Genomic DNA, 16,511 nt, shown 5'->3' on the forward strand with positions numbered 1-16,511 from the left:
AACACGTCGCCCAAGTAGCGTGAACTAAAAAGACTTTCAGCAGGTGACTGGTCTACCCGACGTGAGGCCCTACCCACACGACATTTCAATAGTACCACAAATTCGGCGCTCTGTTGTTCCCTGCCCCTATAGTGTAAAATGTGTCTCGTCATTCCATCGAATACCGCCCTGTCACAGTGATGTGGTCAACTTCTATCCGTGCCAGAAACAGAAGAGCAAATTCAGAACGTTGCTGCGAATCATGATGTTTCAGTTGTTGTAGTAGCACCGACAGAAAATACACCGCAAAACTTTCCATCCTGTTGACAATGGCATGGACAATGCAGTAGCACTACCTGGGGACCGCGCTGCGTCGACATTTAAGGCAACAGAAACCTCCCCAATAAGTTTCATTGGGATAGGACGCCATCCTCTTCCAGAGACCAACGAAGTTCATTCGTGTTTTCGAATTTCATTATCGTGTTCGTAAAACCATTTAATGACATCATGCCCTCCTCAGTCGGCGATACTCTCTCAAAATGGCTCTGAGCACTATGGGACTTAACATCTTAGGTCATCAGTCCCCTAGAACTTAGAACTACTTAAATCCTAACTAACCTAAGGTCATCACACAACACGCAGCCATCATGAGGCAGAGAAAATCTAAAGCCATACTATTCACACGCCTCACAGATTGTCAAATGGCAGAGTCGATATTATGCCGTCATATAAACAGTGTACAGCGACAGATTTGCACATTGTGGCCACAGTTGGAACTAAATTATATTCCAGCGTAAACTTGTTCCGCATTAACGCGTTAGCTTGTACAGGTTGATACCAGAAAACTTTTCCAAACTGACGTGACACATCAGGCATACAACAAGGATCAGTAATCACATAGAATCGGGGGTCGCAAACGCCACGAGAGGGCGCTACGATCACATGTGGGCTGGCATCGTCGGAGCCTGTTTAATTGGGCCGTACATTCTCGCGGACCGACGGGATCGTCGCACGTATATTGTATAGCTGCAAGAGATTCTGCCGGACATGTTAAATGATGTTCCCATTCCAACTCGGCGCCGCATTCTATGTCAACACGACGGAGCCCCTACGCATTTCAGCAGACAAGTGAGGGCGCACCTGCAGGCAACATTTCCCAGCCGCTGAATTGATCGCGATGAGCCAGTCGCATGGCCACCACTATCACCCGGCCTACACCTAATCGATTTCTTTTTTTCCTGTGAAAAAATCTGAAGGGCCTTGTGTATGAAACACCTGTTTAGTCGCCGGAGGAGGTGTGAGCATGATGGTTGCGGCAGCAGGATGTCTTCGAGATACAATTGGAGATACACCAGGTTGCTCTGAGAGGGTGCGCCGTTCAATGCAGCGTCGGTGTAGGCGTTTCTCGATGTATCTCGACAAAAGTTTGAGCGTCTTCTGTATTGGATCTCCATTTGTAACATGAGTCTAAATAACTAAAACGCCTTTTAGTAGCCCGATATCCCAAGTCAGTTTGTAAACTTCTTTTGAATCACCCTGCACACTACATTTCGCTGCCATACGATAGTCACATTAATAATCTGTACCTCTCTGAGTAGCTGCGCTATAATTATAACCAAGTGGTATCAACAAATGCTGTACAAAACACAGCCTCTAGTCTATCAAGAACAAAAGATGTAGAAAATAGCGGAAACTTATTTTGGCCGTCTCTTAGTGCCCATCCCTTCATGTGATCCTAAAATCAGTTAACAGACCAAAATGCAGACCAAAAACATTACATGTACGTAGGTACACTTTCCTCTAGACACAATACTTGGCCCCACTTCAGCAGGTAATTGCGTCATCTGTAAGAAGTCAGCGTTCGGGTTCCTCATCATGGAACCTGAGGTATTCAACTGTAATCGCTCAAATTAGGTCAATGTGATTCTCCTGAAATTCTGTTCGATAAATGAAAGATCCGATATGTGACATAGGTTGAGCAAAAGTTTTGATTCTCATTATTTATTTTGTTTCGTGCTAAGCTGACCTAGTGTATGGACGTTAGTTGTGCCAAGGACAGATGGTTCCAATTCATAATTTAAGAACAGAACGAAAGTTTTATATATTACACTGAAATTATTTGACAGACACGTGATAAGGGCGCAGGTAATGTTTCGAATGAACAGACTTGTTCGAAACTAGTCATTATTAAGGAATGTGTATACAACTGTGACACGAAACTAAGTAAATAATAAATATAGTTGCTGGTATTTATGCCAACATAATGTTGAAATTACACACGTTCTAATTCTGCCGTAGTAGGCTTCACAGAGACAAGGGTGCAGTAATAGATATCGTAGCACAAACGGAGACATACATACAGCCGCTTCACACACAGTGACGGGACATGACAAGAGTGGATAATTTTCGTACAGAATACCCATTGTTAATCATTGTATCGCAGCTTTTGAAGTACATGGAATTTACTTTTTTTATATGTTCGTGTGTACTGATAATATTCGTCAAAAAAGCCCGTAGTGTTTTTCTGATGTATATCATTTGCATCTCTAATAGATACATTACACGTTATTTTAGTTTTCTTTGAGAGTGATAGAGTGATGGTGAGTCATGAGCACATCATTCAAATGTACACCTTTTACATCGATAATAGTCGCAACTTGTGGAACTTTCAGGTTGTGTAAATAGTTATCTTAGCTCAAAAACTGATATTTAGCTCAAATGTTGTCTTTCGGTTCGCGGATTGGCCCTCATTTCTGCCAACTAACCTTTTATGTCTCACTGTTCTTACTCTGTGCTTGAGCTCATACCACACTGCGAATAACATCATCATTTGGCTGGTTCAAATGGCTCTGAGCACTATGCGACTTAACTTCTTAGTCATCAGTCGCCTAGAACTTAGAACTAATTAAACCTAACTAAGCTAAGGACATCACACACATCCATGCCCGAGGCAGGATTCGAACCTGTGACCGTAGCGGTCACTCGGTTCCAGGCTGTAGCGCCTAGAACCGTACGGCCACTCCGGCCGGCCATCATTATTTTATATGCTACATAATCTGCTTGTTTTTGGAAACTTCGGCTAAATTATTTCTGAAATACTGGGAAAATATTCACTTGATCATTAAATTCATTACTGTATATCTTTTGTTGATGTAACTCCTTCGTCTGTCTAAAAGCTGTAAAGTTTCTCTATTTATCTTTCTCTGCTTATTATTTTAAAACTTTCCTCGGAGTTTTTTCTTTTATTTTCGGCATTAAGTATCACTCCTTCAATTAACTTTGTTTTGAGGGAGCGATACTTTATTGTTAGACTGTTTTGTTAACAGCCATCAAAAACATTTTAAATTTTAGAAATATATGGGTCTGAACAAATATATTTATTACGTCGGGTTGTCGGATCGCGCCTGTCTCACCTAAGCGAGCGTTAGTGGTTGAATTCCAGGCCAACCCTTGAACATCTTAGCGCCCTTGGGTGTACTGATTTTTTTAAAAATTTGTTGTTGTTGTTTGTACTTGTATGGCCCCTAGCATATTTTTTAAAAAATTTGGTTTGTTTTGCGCTTAAGGCGTAAGATTCTATAGGCCTTTAGCCTAATTTAAAGAACTGTTTCAGGCAAGACCTTTGGCATTTTAAAAGTTTTAATGTTGTTGAATTTTATGTTTTGGGCCTTCAGCCGATTTTGAGTTTGAAGTTTTTTGCTCTTAAGGCCTTCGGCCTAAATTAAAGAATTGTTTTACGAACGGCCTTTGGTATCTAAAAAAATAAAGTTATGGAGTTTTAAGTGTGAGACGTTCAGCCGATTTGAATTTATCTTGTTTGCTCTTGAAGTGTCTGCCTCTTTGGCCTTCAGCCTAACTAAAGAACTGTTGTAAGATAAGGCTTACCTTTTAAATTTCTGATTATATTTGCGTTTTAAGTTATTGGCCTTCAGCCGTTTTTAAATTAAAGTGGCTTTCAACCGGTAATTAAGGCCCAAAGATTAAAGCTGTGTGTTAAAAAAATTTTGGGGGCTCTTGTAATGTTTAATCAAATAATAAAGTTGTGTGTCCGAGTGTAACTGACAGCCCCTTATTTTGGCCCCTTTCCACAATTTAAACTACCTGTCCTGGCCTACGGGTTAAGCCGGGCGTCTCAGTGTGATCTTGACGAAATAAAAGTTTCGCTGAACATTAACACTTGTAGTCGCCATTATTACACTACTGACGACACGGAGCATGTTTATAGTGATGTACTGATTTCATCAACAACAGTGTTTGTATATCCCCGTAAGGCGTCATTTTTTTTAGAAATGAGATTTGATACAGAACTGATTTATTAAAAAATTAAAGCTGTCAAGGAAATAGCAGCGATTGGGACATCGTGGCGGTAAAAGAATAGCTAAAATACGTCTTTCGACAGTTTTGTGTATGATTATGATGATTGAGATGACAGTTATGGTGTTGGTGGTGGTGATGGTGGCTATGGCAACCAGTAGGAGATGGAAGAACACACTGAATTACTCATATGGTGTGGACGTCATGCGCTGATAGTTTAATTCATCGTATTTCAAGAAGTTAATCATCAGTAACTAAAAACCACATAGTGTTTGCTTACCTTAATATTTATCATGAACGAAAGTCACACGGATAGCGCTGATGAATGTGCTGATAGTTGCTGTATGGCCAAAAACGAAAAAGTAATTTGAATATTTTTAGCATGGTGCAGCAGAGTCAGCAACTGTAAAATGTAAATTATATTAAATTTCAGCTTCCAGTTGCATAAGCAAAGAAACTTTACCTAGGTTTCGGCTGTAATAATGTCACAGTATTTTAATTTAATGTTATATTGTGACATTTCTGAAGAAGGATAAATTATTATAGCCGAAATGTGGGTAAAGTTTCTTTGCTTATGCAACTGGAGGCTGAAATTGAATATAATTGAAAAGTAATTTGGTGACAGATGTGCACTGATGCGACCACGAGTACCAGACGTGCGCCGCTGTAGTTGAAAACGATCATTCTAGAGAAATGGGACCGGAATTATTCATGACGTCCTTAACCTATCGTGAAGTGGAATCGTTAGTGCCGCAGTGGATGGCTGAACTAACAAATACTGATGTTTCCAAAAGAAAAAAAAGTAGCTTATAACGTAAAATCATTATTCACCAGATGCGCAGCTAGGTGGTTTCACTTTTTCTTTTACTTGTTCAGTTTAATATGATATATCACAGTCATCCTTAATTAAAATAATACGGTGTGAAAAGAAAGCCAAATATGTGTGCAGACGTCTGATACTCTCAGACTATAGTTGTTGTTTTTGCAGCACGTACTACAGATGTAAACTTCAGACATTTTGACTGCAGACTGGAGTGATGTACAATGAAGTTCAAGCAGGCGAAAACATCTCCATTTTATTTAACACAGGATTTGGCCACAGTAAGGGATGTGCAAGAAAAAAAAACTGATGCAAGATACTGAAATTAATATTACTGATGGTTGCACTGGATATGCGATTAGGATGGAATGTCTGCATTGTGTATTGGTAACAGAAAGTACATGTGTTTGGATATTAATGATGAGGGCAGAAAGATAGAAAAGGCATTAACTTTCCTTTTACCAAGTGGAAAAGAACTGACAAATTGGAGGTTACTACGCTTATTGTAATGGAGACAGATGAGCAGCAGAAGTTGGTGGTCAGCGCGGACACGAATGAGAGTGAGCAGGTGTTTACAAATATTGTGAGTGGGGATGGAGTCAAATAGCTTGAATAAATTCTGAGATTACATCGGTGGATTGCTAAGTGAAGGTTTCACTGGGAATTTATTATGTTTACGAATAAAGAGGTTTCTGGGGCGACCTGCATTGAGAGGTTTGTGCTGCAGAGGTTGTCAGGGATTACTAGGAACAACTCGGTACTATGACAGGTGTTTGAACGTCTGTGATGAATGAGAGAGAGCGATTTAGGAGTGGCACCTCATCAATTTTATAACTCACTTTTTCCAGTTTTTAGACAATATCAAACAATAAAACCTGCATACGAAATTCTTATGCTTTCGACAAACTGCTGCCGATATAAAAACGCACCTTCTGCTGTAGATATCCGTCGGTGCTATCGGGAAATCTATCTCATCAACCATTCAGCAGTTTCATCAGGGGAACGAGAAACGAAACTTTAGTACTCTTTGTGGCAAGAACTCATCAACCGTCTAGTACGGGTTCCAGAGCCCTAACCGTTGCCCCCCGCACCCGTTGCAGCCTTCGACAAAGACAGCGCGCCAAGGCAGCCTGCTATTCCGATAACCCTCGTGCGGTGGAGAGCGTAAAAATGTTGCGCGTTTGCTCAGAAGCGTCCGAGACGGTCGCCTGGAAATGTTAACCGCGTCCACCGCCGCGCAACCAGCGTCGACATAAAAGAGGCGCCCGGAGCAAAATTCTGGCTTAGGCAGGAGTAACCGATCTTGAATGTGATTTGGAGGAACGGCGGCGGAAGAAAAGGGCCGGGATCTCGTTTCTGTGAAGTGCCGCCGGCCGGGCCCACTCTCTTCAGATGGCTGGAAGAGGGGGGGGGGGGGGGGGGCGTCGCCTTAATCCTACTGGCGGCGTCGAGGAGCCCGCTCCTCCTGAGCCGTCAGAAGGGAAAGTCACTCAGCGAAAGTCGTCCTTTCGTATAACAGGTGAGCGCACGCTCCGCAGAGGACGACCTCGTTTCTGTCCGGTGCAACACCCTCAAAGGATTTCCGTGGCGAAAAGCCTGTTACGTCATAAAATGCTGAAGGAGGTCGGTCACTTGAGAGAGGAGCCACCACGCTTAAGAAGAAGCCGCTTTCGCGGGGACTGCGTTGTGTAACAGCTTTACTAGAATAAAATAAATCTGAGATTTACTGCAGACGAGATGCTTTGGCAAAATGTAAAGAGTCACTGGTTAAATCCAGTTTCCGAAGTTTAGTTGCCTACGCCTTCATAGTTCCTTGTTTCACCATCATTTCTGAACCTAATAAAGTTTTTACAATAAATTCTCTATATCCCTCTGGGAAGCATCACTGAGATAATGAACGTAATCGAATTCACCCACATTAGTTTGCTGTTCGTGATAGAACCTAACGGTTACTGCTAGGGTAGGATCTGTACCACGCAGCATCCCATACAAGCAAACAAGTTGCATCTTTACTTGCAGTTAGATACTTTGGCTATGCACTGCTTTGTTTTAAAGGAATAACTCGATGTAGTCAGATGGCCGAGCAGAACTATGGTGGATAATGTTTATTCAAGAAATGACATTTCAAATAAACGGCAAGTGGTCTTACGATGTTCAGTTAAAATATAGACAGAAAATGCCCATATCAAATACAGTAAAGTTACGTTGAGAGCATTAAGAAAATGGTAGCGAAATCAAAAGATACGCGGAAACTTAGTCACTTCGTGGTCGCACTACATGAATTATTCACCATCTCAAAACAGCTACAAATTTTCTCACACAATACAAATAATAGTAATTATTGTTCTGTCTATCCTCTGTTCTGTGATACATGTGCAAAAAGAGACCCCTACTCTGGCGCACATTCAGAACCTCTCAAACATATACTCCCTCCAGAAGATAAAGTATGGTAGTGGCCGTCCACAGTTACACGTTAGAATACCATTCATTAACATAGAGAGGTCTGCCTCCTTCAAGCACAAATATCTCTAGAATCGCTCCTTTCCGTTCTTCATCCGAAAAGCCGCAGTCTCAACTTGACTCCCGCCACTGTCTGTTTTTCCTTTGGCTGAAGGCTGTCCCCACCAAAACTACATCGTTCTTAAGCTCTACAGACATGATTTGACTCAACATGACCATTTTCCGGACAAAACTGATATGGTACAACAATATTTAAATAAAGAAATGTTATAAACATTAGGTTACATTCAGATCATTTATAATAATCGTTCAAAAAGAAACGAGCCGGAGTATGGAATGCGCAAGCCGGTGACAGGAGGGTAATATCGTGGAGTGTGTAACGAGGTGTGGTTCCGACCAGAGGGTGGAAGTTCACAGCCCGTTGCTAAAGAGCAAGCGTGCACGTCAAGTGACTACACACAGCTAGCAGCAGCATGCACCAATCGTCCAACGCTCGCAGTCGCATTGCAAACAGTGACATGTAGGCCTCAACAGAAGAGCAAAAAGTGTTGTTCCTTTCCTGACAGCGGAAGGAGTAGAAGGAACGGAGATTCATCGACGAATGTCACAAGTGTACGGCGAACACTGCTGTCCCTTGCAAGAAGCAAGGCATGGCACAAGCGCTTCAGGGAAGGACGAGTGTTGTCAGCCGATGACATCGTCCAGCTGGTGGACGCACTCATTACCCAGGACCGCTGAGTGACAGTGAAAGCCATCCGCTGTGGTCGGATTGAGAGTCTGAAGTGTTCACATCATCATGAAGGAACGACTGCACATGCGCGAAGTATGTGCCCAATTGGTACCCCTTAGTCTTTAGCCACGCCAGGAAGCATGTCGAATGGTCCACTGTCTTACTCATCTGCAGCGCTATGCTCTGGAAGGGAATGCGTTCCTGGCACGAGTGGAGGCTGGAGATGAGTCGTGGTGACATCACTTCGAACCAGAATCAAAACGATAAAGTCTCCAGTGGAAGCATCCAGGGTCACCACCACCAAAAAACGGCAAGGCCATCCACACGAGTGAAGGAAAGGTTATGCTGAAGTTCTTCTTTGAGCAAGATGGCCTCTTTGTGATTCTCTTCCTGCAGCACTGGACAACAGTGAATGCCCAGCTTTACTCGCAAACCTTGATCACCCTTCGCCGAGCGATCAAATCGAAATGACCAGGCACTCTCACCCATGGGGTTATGTACTCAACGACAATGCAAAGCCTCATACGGCCAACGCAATCGCGGCACACCTACAGAAATTCAAACGGGAGGTTCTCGGCCACCCTCCATACAGTCCGGACCTCTCTCCCTGTGATTACGGCATTTTTGGTCCACTTAAAAAGGTTCCGAGGGGCAAACGATTCACTTCAGCATTCTTGTGCAAGTGCGTTTATGTTAAGTGACAATGAATTGTCATTAAACCTTGCTTAAACAATTATTATGCCTCTTGACAGAAGTGTCTTTAGATTCTCTTTTCAATTGTGGTGTCTGCTAACACAAGCAAATGACTACTTTTAAATTACCACTTTTTTGCATAGCACTTGCATCAGGATTTAAATAAAATTACTGCAAAAAGTAAACTGTCCATTAAACGACTACACAAGAATGAAAACATGTGAGGTATTCATGATGCAGGTATTCATTTGCTGCATAACCATGGAGAATACGATGTGCTGAAAACTATTTGCATAGTAAAAAAATTTAAAATACGGTAAAGCTCAATAAATAAAACAGATACAGATGATTGGCTTTCAGGGATGATAGATATCATGCAATGCTATCATATGAGATATCGTTTGTGGAAATTGTTTGAGGTGTTTAAAATTTGTTGATTAAGAGGTTCATTGTGAAAATGTTTATTCGGTGAGAAATATTAACTTCTGTTGTTTTAAGGTACCGAAATGTTGTTGTGTCATTGGATGTGCCTCCGCCTAATGTCACTATGTGAACACTGAGTGAATATCTCAGCTATTTGTTGTGAATCTGTTCAGATTCTCCAGAAGTCTTCAAATAAAAGTTTTTCAAACACAAACTCTCTTTACGGGATATTGTAATCTATGAGCGATATACTGCATCCATTTACTAAGCAACTTCAAAAAATAGTGTGGCAGGCCAAGTAACTTTTCTTGAACACGGCAAATAAATAGTTGAATAAAGGTGACACAGATACAACGCTTTTAAACAACAGCTGGAATGATTAATAAAATTCTTTTCCGGGCTATTATGCCGTGGTCTGATGGATTTCGCATTGTAACCCGACGTTTCGTCCCCATCTGCGGAGGACATCTTCAAGGGGGTTCGAGCCACGAACCCCCTTGAAGATGTCCTCCGCAGATGGGGACGAAACGTCGGGTTACAATGCGAAATCCATCAGACCACGGCATAATAGCCCGGGTTCGAGCCACGAACGACTACCGAAGTCAATGGAGAGACTGGATGGAAGTGGGAGAGGAGCATCGGGTCGCGCGGGATGGGGGAGTGTTGGACGTGAAGGCGAGACGAACGGTTGCAGGAAACACTTGGAGAGTGATGAGCAGTTTGCGCGTGGTCACCGAAGATAGAAATATACCGTAGTGCCGACTTGTGCACTTGTGAGATTTCTGTGGCTTCTGCAGTGAAGACGAAGTATACATTTAGAAGTGAATATGTCGCGAGCTACGTTGTTGTTCATAACTAATTACGTGAAGTAGAAATCTATTGTTTCCCTGTTATTCAACTTATAATTTGTTTAATTGATGGAGTATCGACACCAATAAGTGTTTTACAGTAGTAAATGGCATTCTTAAAGATACTTCTGCTATCGTACTCATCATTTAAAGTCGTTAAAATAGTACATGCAGATTTTATTTAACTGCAATCTTTTATTTATAAATTTCTATGTTAAGTTCAAAATTCGCAATTGCCGAGTGATAGGAAACTACGACCATTCGATTCATGTGTATATTCATATGGTATAATGTAGACTCAGCAATATTTGGCATGTAATGCGGCAACTACGTATCCGAACCCTTAGACAACGAAACCAGCCAAAACTTTTAATATTTCAACTCTGAGTCTGAAGGTATGTAGTTGAGGGCCACCACTAATTTTTTTAAATTATTTTTTTGTATTTATTTTTGAAATCTCGCAAAATTATCGTATGGCAGCCAAATTTAGTAGATATTCCAAGCGTTAATGCAGAACCGATTTATTTATTAGTTTCAATTTAGGCCAGCAGATGCACATCTGGTGCTGTAAATAAAATAAAGAGGTACAGAAATGAAACTTCCTGGCAGATTAAAACTGTGTGCCCGACCGAGACTCGAACTCGGGACCTTTGCCTTTCGCGGGCAAGTGCTCTACCATCTGAGCTACCGAAGCACGACTCACGCCCGCTACTCACAGCTTTACTTCTGCCAGTATCCGTCTCCTACCTTCCATTTAAAGTGAGATTCCTGTTCGTCTGTCTAGGAGTCGCTTTGCCTTTTTTCTTTAGAGCCAAAACTATAGAAGGTAGTGTTTTTGGGGTCTGGAGCGAGGTCGACGTTCTGTTTCATCCCGAAGGCGTTCCACTGCGTTCAGGTCGCGTCTTTGGGTAGGGAATTACATTTCAGGTATGTTATTGTTCACAAAACGTTGCCCATACCTCCTGCTTTATGTCAGCGTGCATTGTCACGCTGAACCAAGTATTCATCATTCGTGGAGTATTGTAGAATTTGTTCATATCTTCCCACATTTAACATTTTCGTAGGCACAATAAGGGAGACATTCCCTTCCTACGAAATGCGCCCCCATACTGCAATACAACCTCCTCCGTACATCATTGTTAGCACTAGACATAACTGCAGGTTACATCGTCCAGGCTTTCACTAAATCGAAAACCTTTCTCCGAGCGAGGTAACACGTTGGTCAACACACTGGACTCACTTTCGGAAGACCGACGCTTCCGTGACCGCGTCCGGCCATCCTCATTTAGGTTTTCCGTAATTTCCCCAAATCGTAATGCCGGGATGGTTTCCTTGAAAGGGCCGGTCGATTTCCTACGACGATTCCTAATGAGGTCGATGTCGACAGGACATAACATCATTTTTTTTTTCAAGCCCTTCCTTCGGATTACTACATGTGTGTTTCGTGACCCTAAATCACCCGTTTCCAGTCGTCCACTTACTAGTGAAGTTTCTCTTTACATCACCTGAAGCGTGGCTTAGGTTTGACTATAGAAATTTCCGGCTAATGACAACCTGCTGGATCAGTCTGCCACATTTTTTAACTCCCTGCGGCAACCATTGTGCTAGCTGGACTGCTGTTAGCACTCTGAAACTAATGAGAGATTTCTTCTGCTTATATCGTGCAATTTTTACGGCTGTTCTCAGCATTGCTCTATGGTTCGTGTCCATCAGTGCATGAGGGCTTACTGGTTTTTGTTTACCTGGAGAGGGAGAAAGAGGTCATTGTTAAAATCTCACGTGACTGGCTTATTAGCTGCAACGCCATGTTTCATGCACGGGTTTCATTAACATATTCACAGTGCTTTCCGGAGTTCAAGATTTGAGAATGCCATTGCATTCTGTTTGAGATGTATTCATATTTGGTATTCACTCTTGCACCTTGGACAGAAAGAAGTTTGTATAGATTCTACATCTGCGAGCCTATTAAGAGGGGACTTGAGACACTAACCCATGTGTAGTACTTGCAGGTCAGCATCAGGACATCAGTTTCCTAAAGCGGACCCAAAGGCCAACCTACCAAGGGTGACTGTTGCGATTTGTTCCCTCCAGCTATAGCGTGACCTCACAGCTCCAGAGTTGGGGCGACCGATATGACGTCAGTTCCCCGAAGGCGCTAGGTGTGGTATCCTCGAGCCTCGAGATAGCCGTGGCTTGAAATTCAAACTAACGCCTCGGAAACCTCTGCAAAATTCGAAATTCTTCAAAGTATTAGGGAAAATTAATCCGTGTTCCAGAAAATTACTCCGCCCCCACGAGACGACAGTTGTCTCTCACTGACTGTTGGGGAGAATTTGTTTAACATCATTTTTCATCAGTTAGTTTCATTGACTTTTGAATTAATAATCTGGGGAACCTGTGACCGACATTTGTTAGAGTACTGATCTTACAAGCAATTTTACATAAAAGTCTATCTTTGTCAAGGGACTGGACAGGGCTCCAGTCGTTGCTTCTATTGGCCTTGCTGCAGCTCCGATAAAAGTCGCTGCTCTACAATCTGCATATACAAAATATAATAACGTATGTTATGAAATACTAATAGTACTGAATTTGTGACTCGTGACAAAACTCATTTGATACTTCGTCAGTGACTTCAAAACTCACAGCCGCTGTGCTAGGCTGGTGCGCAGCCGCTGACTGCTTGTGTTTTGGTATTACGTCAGGTGCTCGGCTGGCCGCGGTGCTGCAGGGCCCGGTGTTCCTGCAGGAGCCGCCGCACCGCGCGGACTTCTCCAACTCGACGGGCGTCGTGCTGCCCTGCTCCGCCCACGGCAACCCGGCGCCGGTGAGTAGCGACCACACAGCGGTGGCCAAGCAAGCGACGCGCTCTCCGGTTATATCATCACCAGCTGAGTACCCGCCGTTGTCCTGGTATACATTTATTACAACTACTATAGCCCACCTCCCCCTTCCTATCTCTCTGATCGCATCTTCCGCCCTTCTGTGTCCATCTCCTCCTCAGACTGTGTCCATCTGCTCTTCCGCCTTTCTCTGTCCATCTACTCCTTCTCCCTCTGCCCGTCTCTTCCTCCCCCTCTGTCTCCTCCTCCCCCTCTGTCTCATCCTCACACCCCTCACTTTATCTCTCCTCCTCAACCCGCCTCGCCCCTGTAGGTGTCCTTGTCCTCCTCTCTCCTCTGGTCCTCTGTCCATTTCTTTCTCTTTCCTTTCCCTCTCCTATTCATACTCTCCTCTCTCTCCTCCTCCTCTATTTGTCTGTTCATTTCCTCAACCCCTTCTCTCTTTGTCCATCAGCCCCTCCAACACCGTCTTTTCCTCCCATCTCTCTGTCCATTTTCTCTTGCCTCTGTCTGTCCATATCTTCCAATCTTCCTCCTTTTGCTTTCCATCTCCTCCTCCCCCTCTCCATTCCCTTTTTCCCTACCCCTTTCTCTGGTCCCCTTTCTGTCCACTTCTCCCTCCCCATTCTACATCCATCTCCTCTCCAACCCCCTCTCTCTGTCAATGTTGTCCTTCCTCTCCTTCTGTCCTTTTGCTCCTCCGATTTCTATCACTTCCAAGCCAACAGGAGTTTGCTCATTCTTACCCCCACAGCATATCTTTCTACATAGTAAGTAATATGTGTACCAAGTTTGATTGAAATAGATCAAGGAGTTCTGGGTAAGCGCTTCACCTGTAGCTTCACTGACATACGCACACGTCACATACACTCCTGGAAATGGAAAAATGAACACATTGACACCGGTGTGTCAGATCCACCATACTTGCTCCGGACACTGCGAGAGGGCTGTACAAGCAATGATCACACGCACGGCACAGCGGACACACCAGGAACCGCGGTGTTGGCCGTCGAATGGCGCTAGCTGCGCAGCATTTGTGCACCGCCGCCGTCAGTGTCAGCCAGTTTGCCGTGGCATACGGAGCTCCATCGCAGTCTTTGACACTGGTAGTATGCCGCGACAGCGTGGACGTGAACCGTATGTGCAGTTGACGGACTTTGAGCGAGGGCGTATAGTGGGCGTGCGGGAGGCCGGGTGGACGTACCGCCGAATTGCTCAACACGTGGGGCGTGAGGTCTCCACAGTACATCGATGTTGTCGCCAGTGGTCGGCGGAAGGTGCACGTGCCCGTCGACCTGGGACCGGACCGCAGCGACGCACGGATGCACGCCAAGACCGTAGGATCCTACGCAGTGCTGTAGGGGACCGCACCGCCACTTCCCAGCAAATTAGGGACACTGTTGCTCCTGGGGTATCGGCGAGGACCATTCGCAACCGTCTCCATGAAGCTGGGCTACGGTCCCGCACACCGTTAGGCCGTCTTCCGCTCACGCCCCAACATCGTGCAGCCCGCCTCCAGTGGTGTCGCGACAGGCGTGAATGGAGGGACGAATGGAGACGTGTCGTCTTCAGCGATGAGAGTCGCTTCTGCCTTGGTGCCAATGATGGTCGTATGCGTGTTTGGCGCCGTGCAGGTGAGCGCCACAATCAGGATTGTATACGACCAAGGCACACAGGGCCAACACCCGGCATCATGGTGTGGGGAGCGATCTCCTACACTGGCCGTACACCTCTGGTGATCGTCGAGGGGACACTGAATAGTGCACGGTACATCCAAACCGTCATCGAACCCATCGTTCTACCATTCCTAGACCGGCAAGGGAACTTGCTGTTCCAACAGGACAATGCACGTCCGCATGTATCCCGTGCCGCCCAACGTGCTCTAGAAGGTGTAAGTCAACTACCCTGGCCAGCAAGATCTCCGGATCTGTCCCCCATTGAGCATGTTTGGGACTGGATGAAGCGTCGTCTCACGCGGTCTGCACGTTCAGCACGAACGCTGGTCCAAATGAGGCGCCAAGTGGAAATGGCATGGCAAGCCGTTCCACAGGACTACATGCAGCATCTCTACGATCGTCTCCATGGGAGAATAGCAGCCTGCATTGCTGCGAAAGGAGGATATACACTGTACTAGTGCCGACATTGTGCATGCTCTGTTGCCTGTGTCTATGTGCCTGTGGTTCTGTCAGTGTGATCATGTGATGTATCTCACCCCAGGAATGTGTCAATAAAGTTTCCCCTTCCTGGGAAAATGAATTCACGGTGTTCTTATTTCAATTTCCAGGAGTGTATGTATGGCTTAGATTGTAAGATAAGGTAGCTGCACAAAATACTAATCGCCCTCTTAAAAGAGCACACTTGTCGCTTTGGAGTGCTGTGGTTGGTGTGAACCTGGTGCCAAGTCCTCATGAGACGCTCCGCCACGGGCGTTTGTTCGGTTAGGATATCCTTAAAACTTCATCAAGAGTTTGGAAGTTTGGACAGTGTTAGCAAGAATAGAAACGTTATAGCCTTTTTTTGTAGTGAACAGAACGTAAACTACACGCCTCACGTGTCTGGAGCGAATATTAACTCATCTCCAGTCCTCCGTTGTTTCTGAACATTGTGATTACACAGGAGTGCTTCGCTGTAACGTAACATTCGGCGCACTCATTTTTCCACGAAATATGTTTCGGTTTTACGTATATAGTCGAATTAACTCACAATTGTATCATACTAGTAATGAAACAAATACGTCTGAGAGATATGGACCATCTCTAAATTCCCGTTACAGGCACACTTTCATTTCAAGGGAGCCACGCGAAGAAAACTTATGCTACGAAGCGTAATCACTGTACCATCTAGATCGGTAGATGAAAAAGGAGTAGGGAAGCACAGATTCCATACGTTATAGTAAGATAAATACGAGGAACATAGTCACAAAAATAACCATCGGAAAAGTGCTGTTTAAAAGACTGACGGATAAATGGTACCAGCTGCCTGATTGTACTTTTCTCAGCACCTTGAACAATTTTCACACAAACTTTGGCACGTGATCATATTCGTGCTCTTTTTAACGTGAAACACGCCTCTCACTCCCACAAGCTCCCCTGACTGTAACTCTCTTACACCCACTAGTCCTTCACTGCCACCTCCCCATTCTCACTCAACCGTTCAGCCCAAAGTATTATTGCCATTGTCTCTTTGTGTCTCTCTAACCGTCACTGTCTCCAGTCTCAAAGTCGCAGCCACAGTCACCTTCGTTATCTCGTACCGCTTCTGTATCCTCTCACTTTGACTGTCTCCCCCTTGTGCTCTCTTACTACTGCTGCTGCATTTTCTCACTGTCACTATCTACCTCTTACTCGTTGTCATTTTCATAGACCTTGCCTCTCATTACCACGGGTTCTTACCAACTTTTTTCT

General features: G+C 44.3%; 1 protein-coding gene across 1 annotated transcript in view; it reads left to right on the top strand.

The window, feature by feature from the left end:
• The window catches only part of LOC126335831 (Down syndrome cell adhesion molecule-like protein Dscam2), a 594,586-nt gene that overhangs the window by 411,224 nt on the left and 166,851 nt on the right, over window positions 1-16,511 (top strand). The window contains exon 3 of the mRNA XM_049999298.1: window positions 12,970-13,091. Coding sequence (XP_049855255.1) covers window positions 12,970-13,091 — 122 coding nt within the window. The remainder of the gene's footprint in view (window positions 1-12,969; window positions 13,092-16,511) is intronic.

Source organism: Schistocerca gregaria, chromosome 2 (genome assembly GCF_023897955.1).
Source record: "Schistocerca gregaria isolate iqSchGreg1 chromosome 2, iqSchGreg1.2, whole genome shotgun sequence".
NCBI classification, from domain to species: domain Eukaryota; kingdom Metazoa; phylum Arthropoda; class Insecta; order Orthoptera; family Acrididae; genus Schistocerca; species Schistocerca gregaria.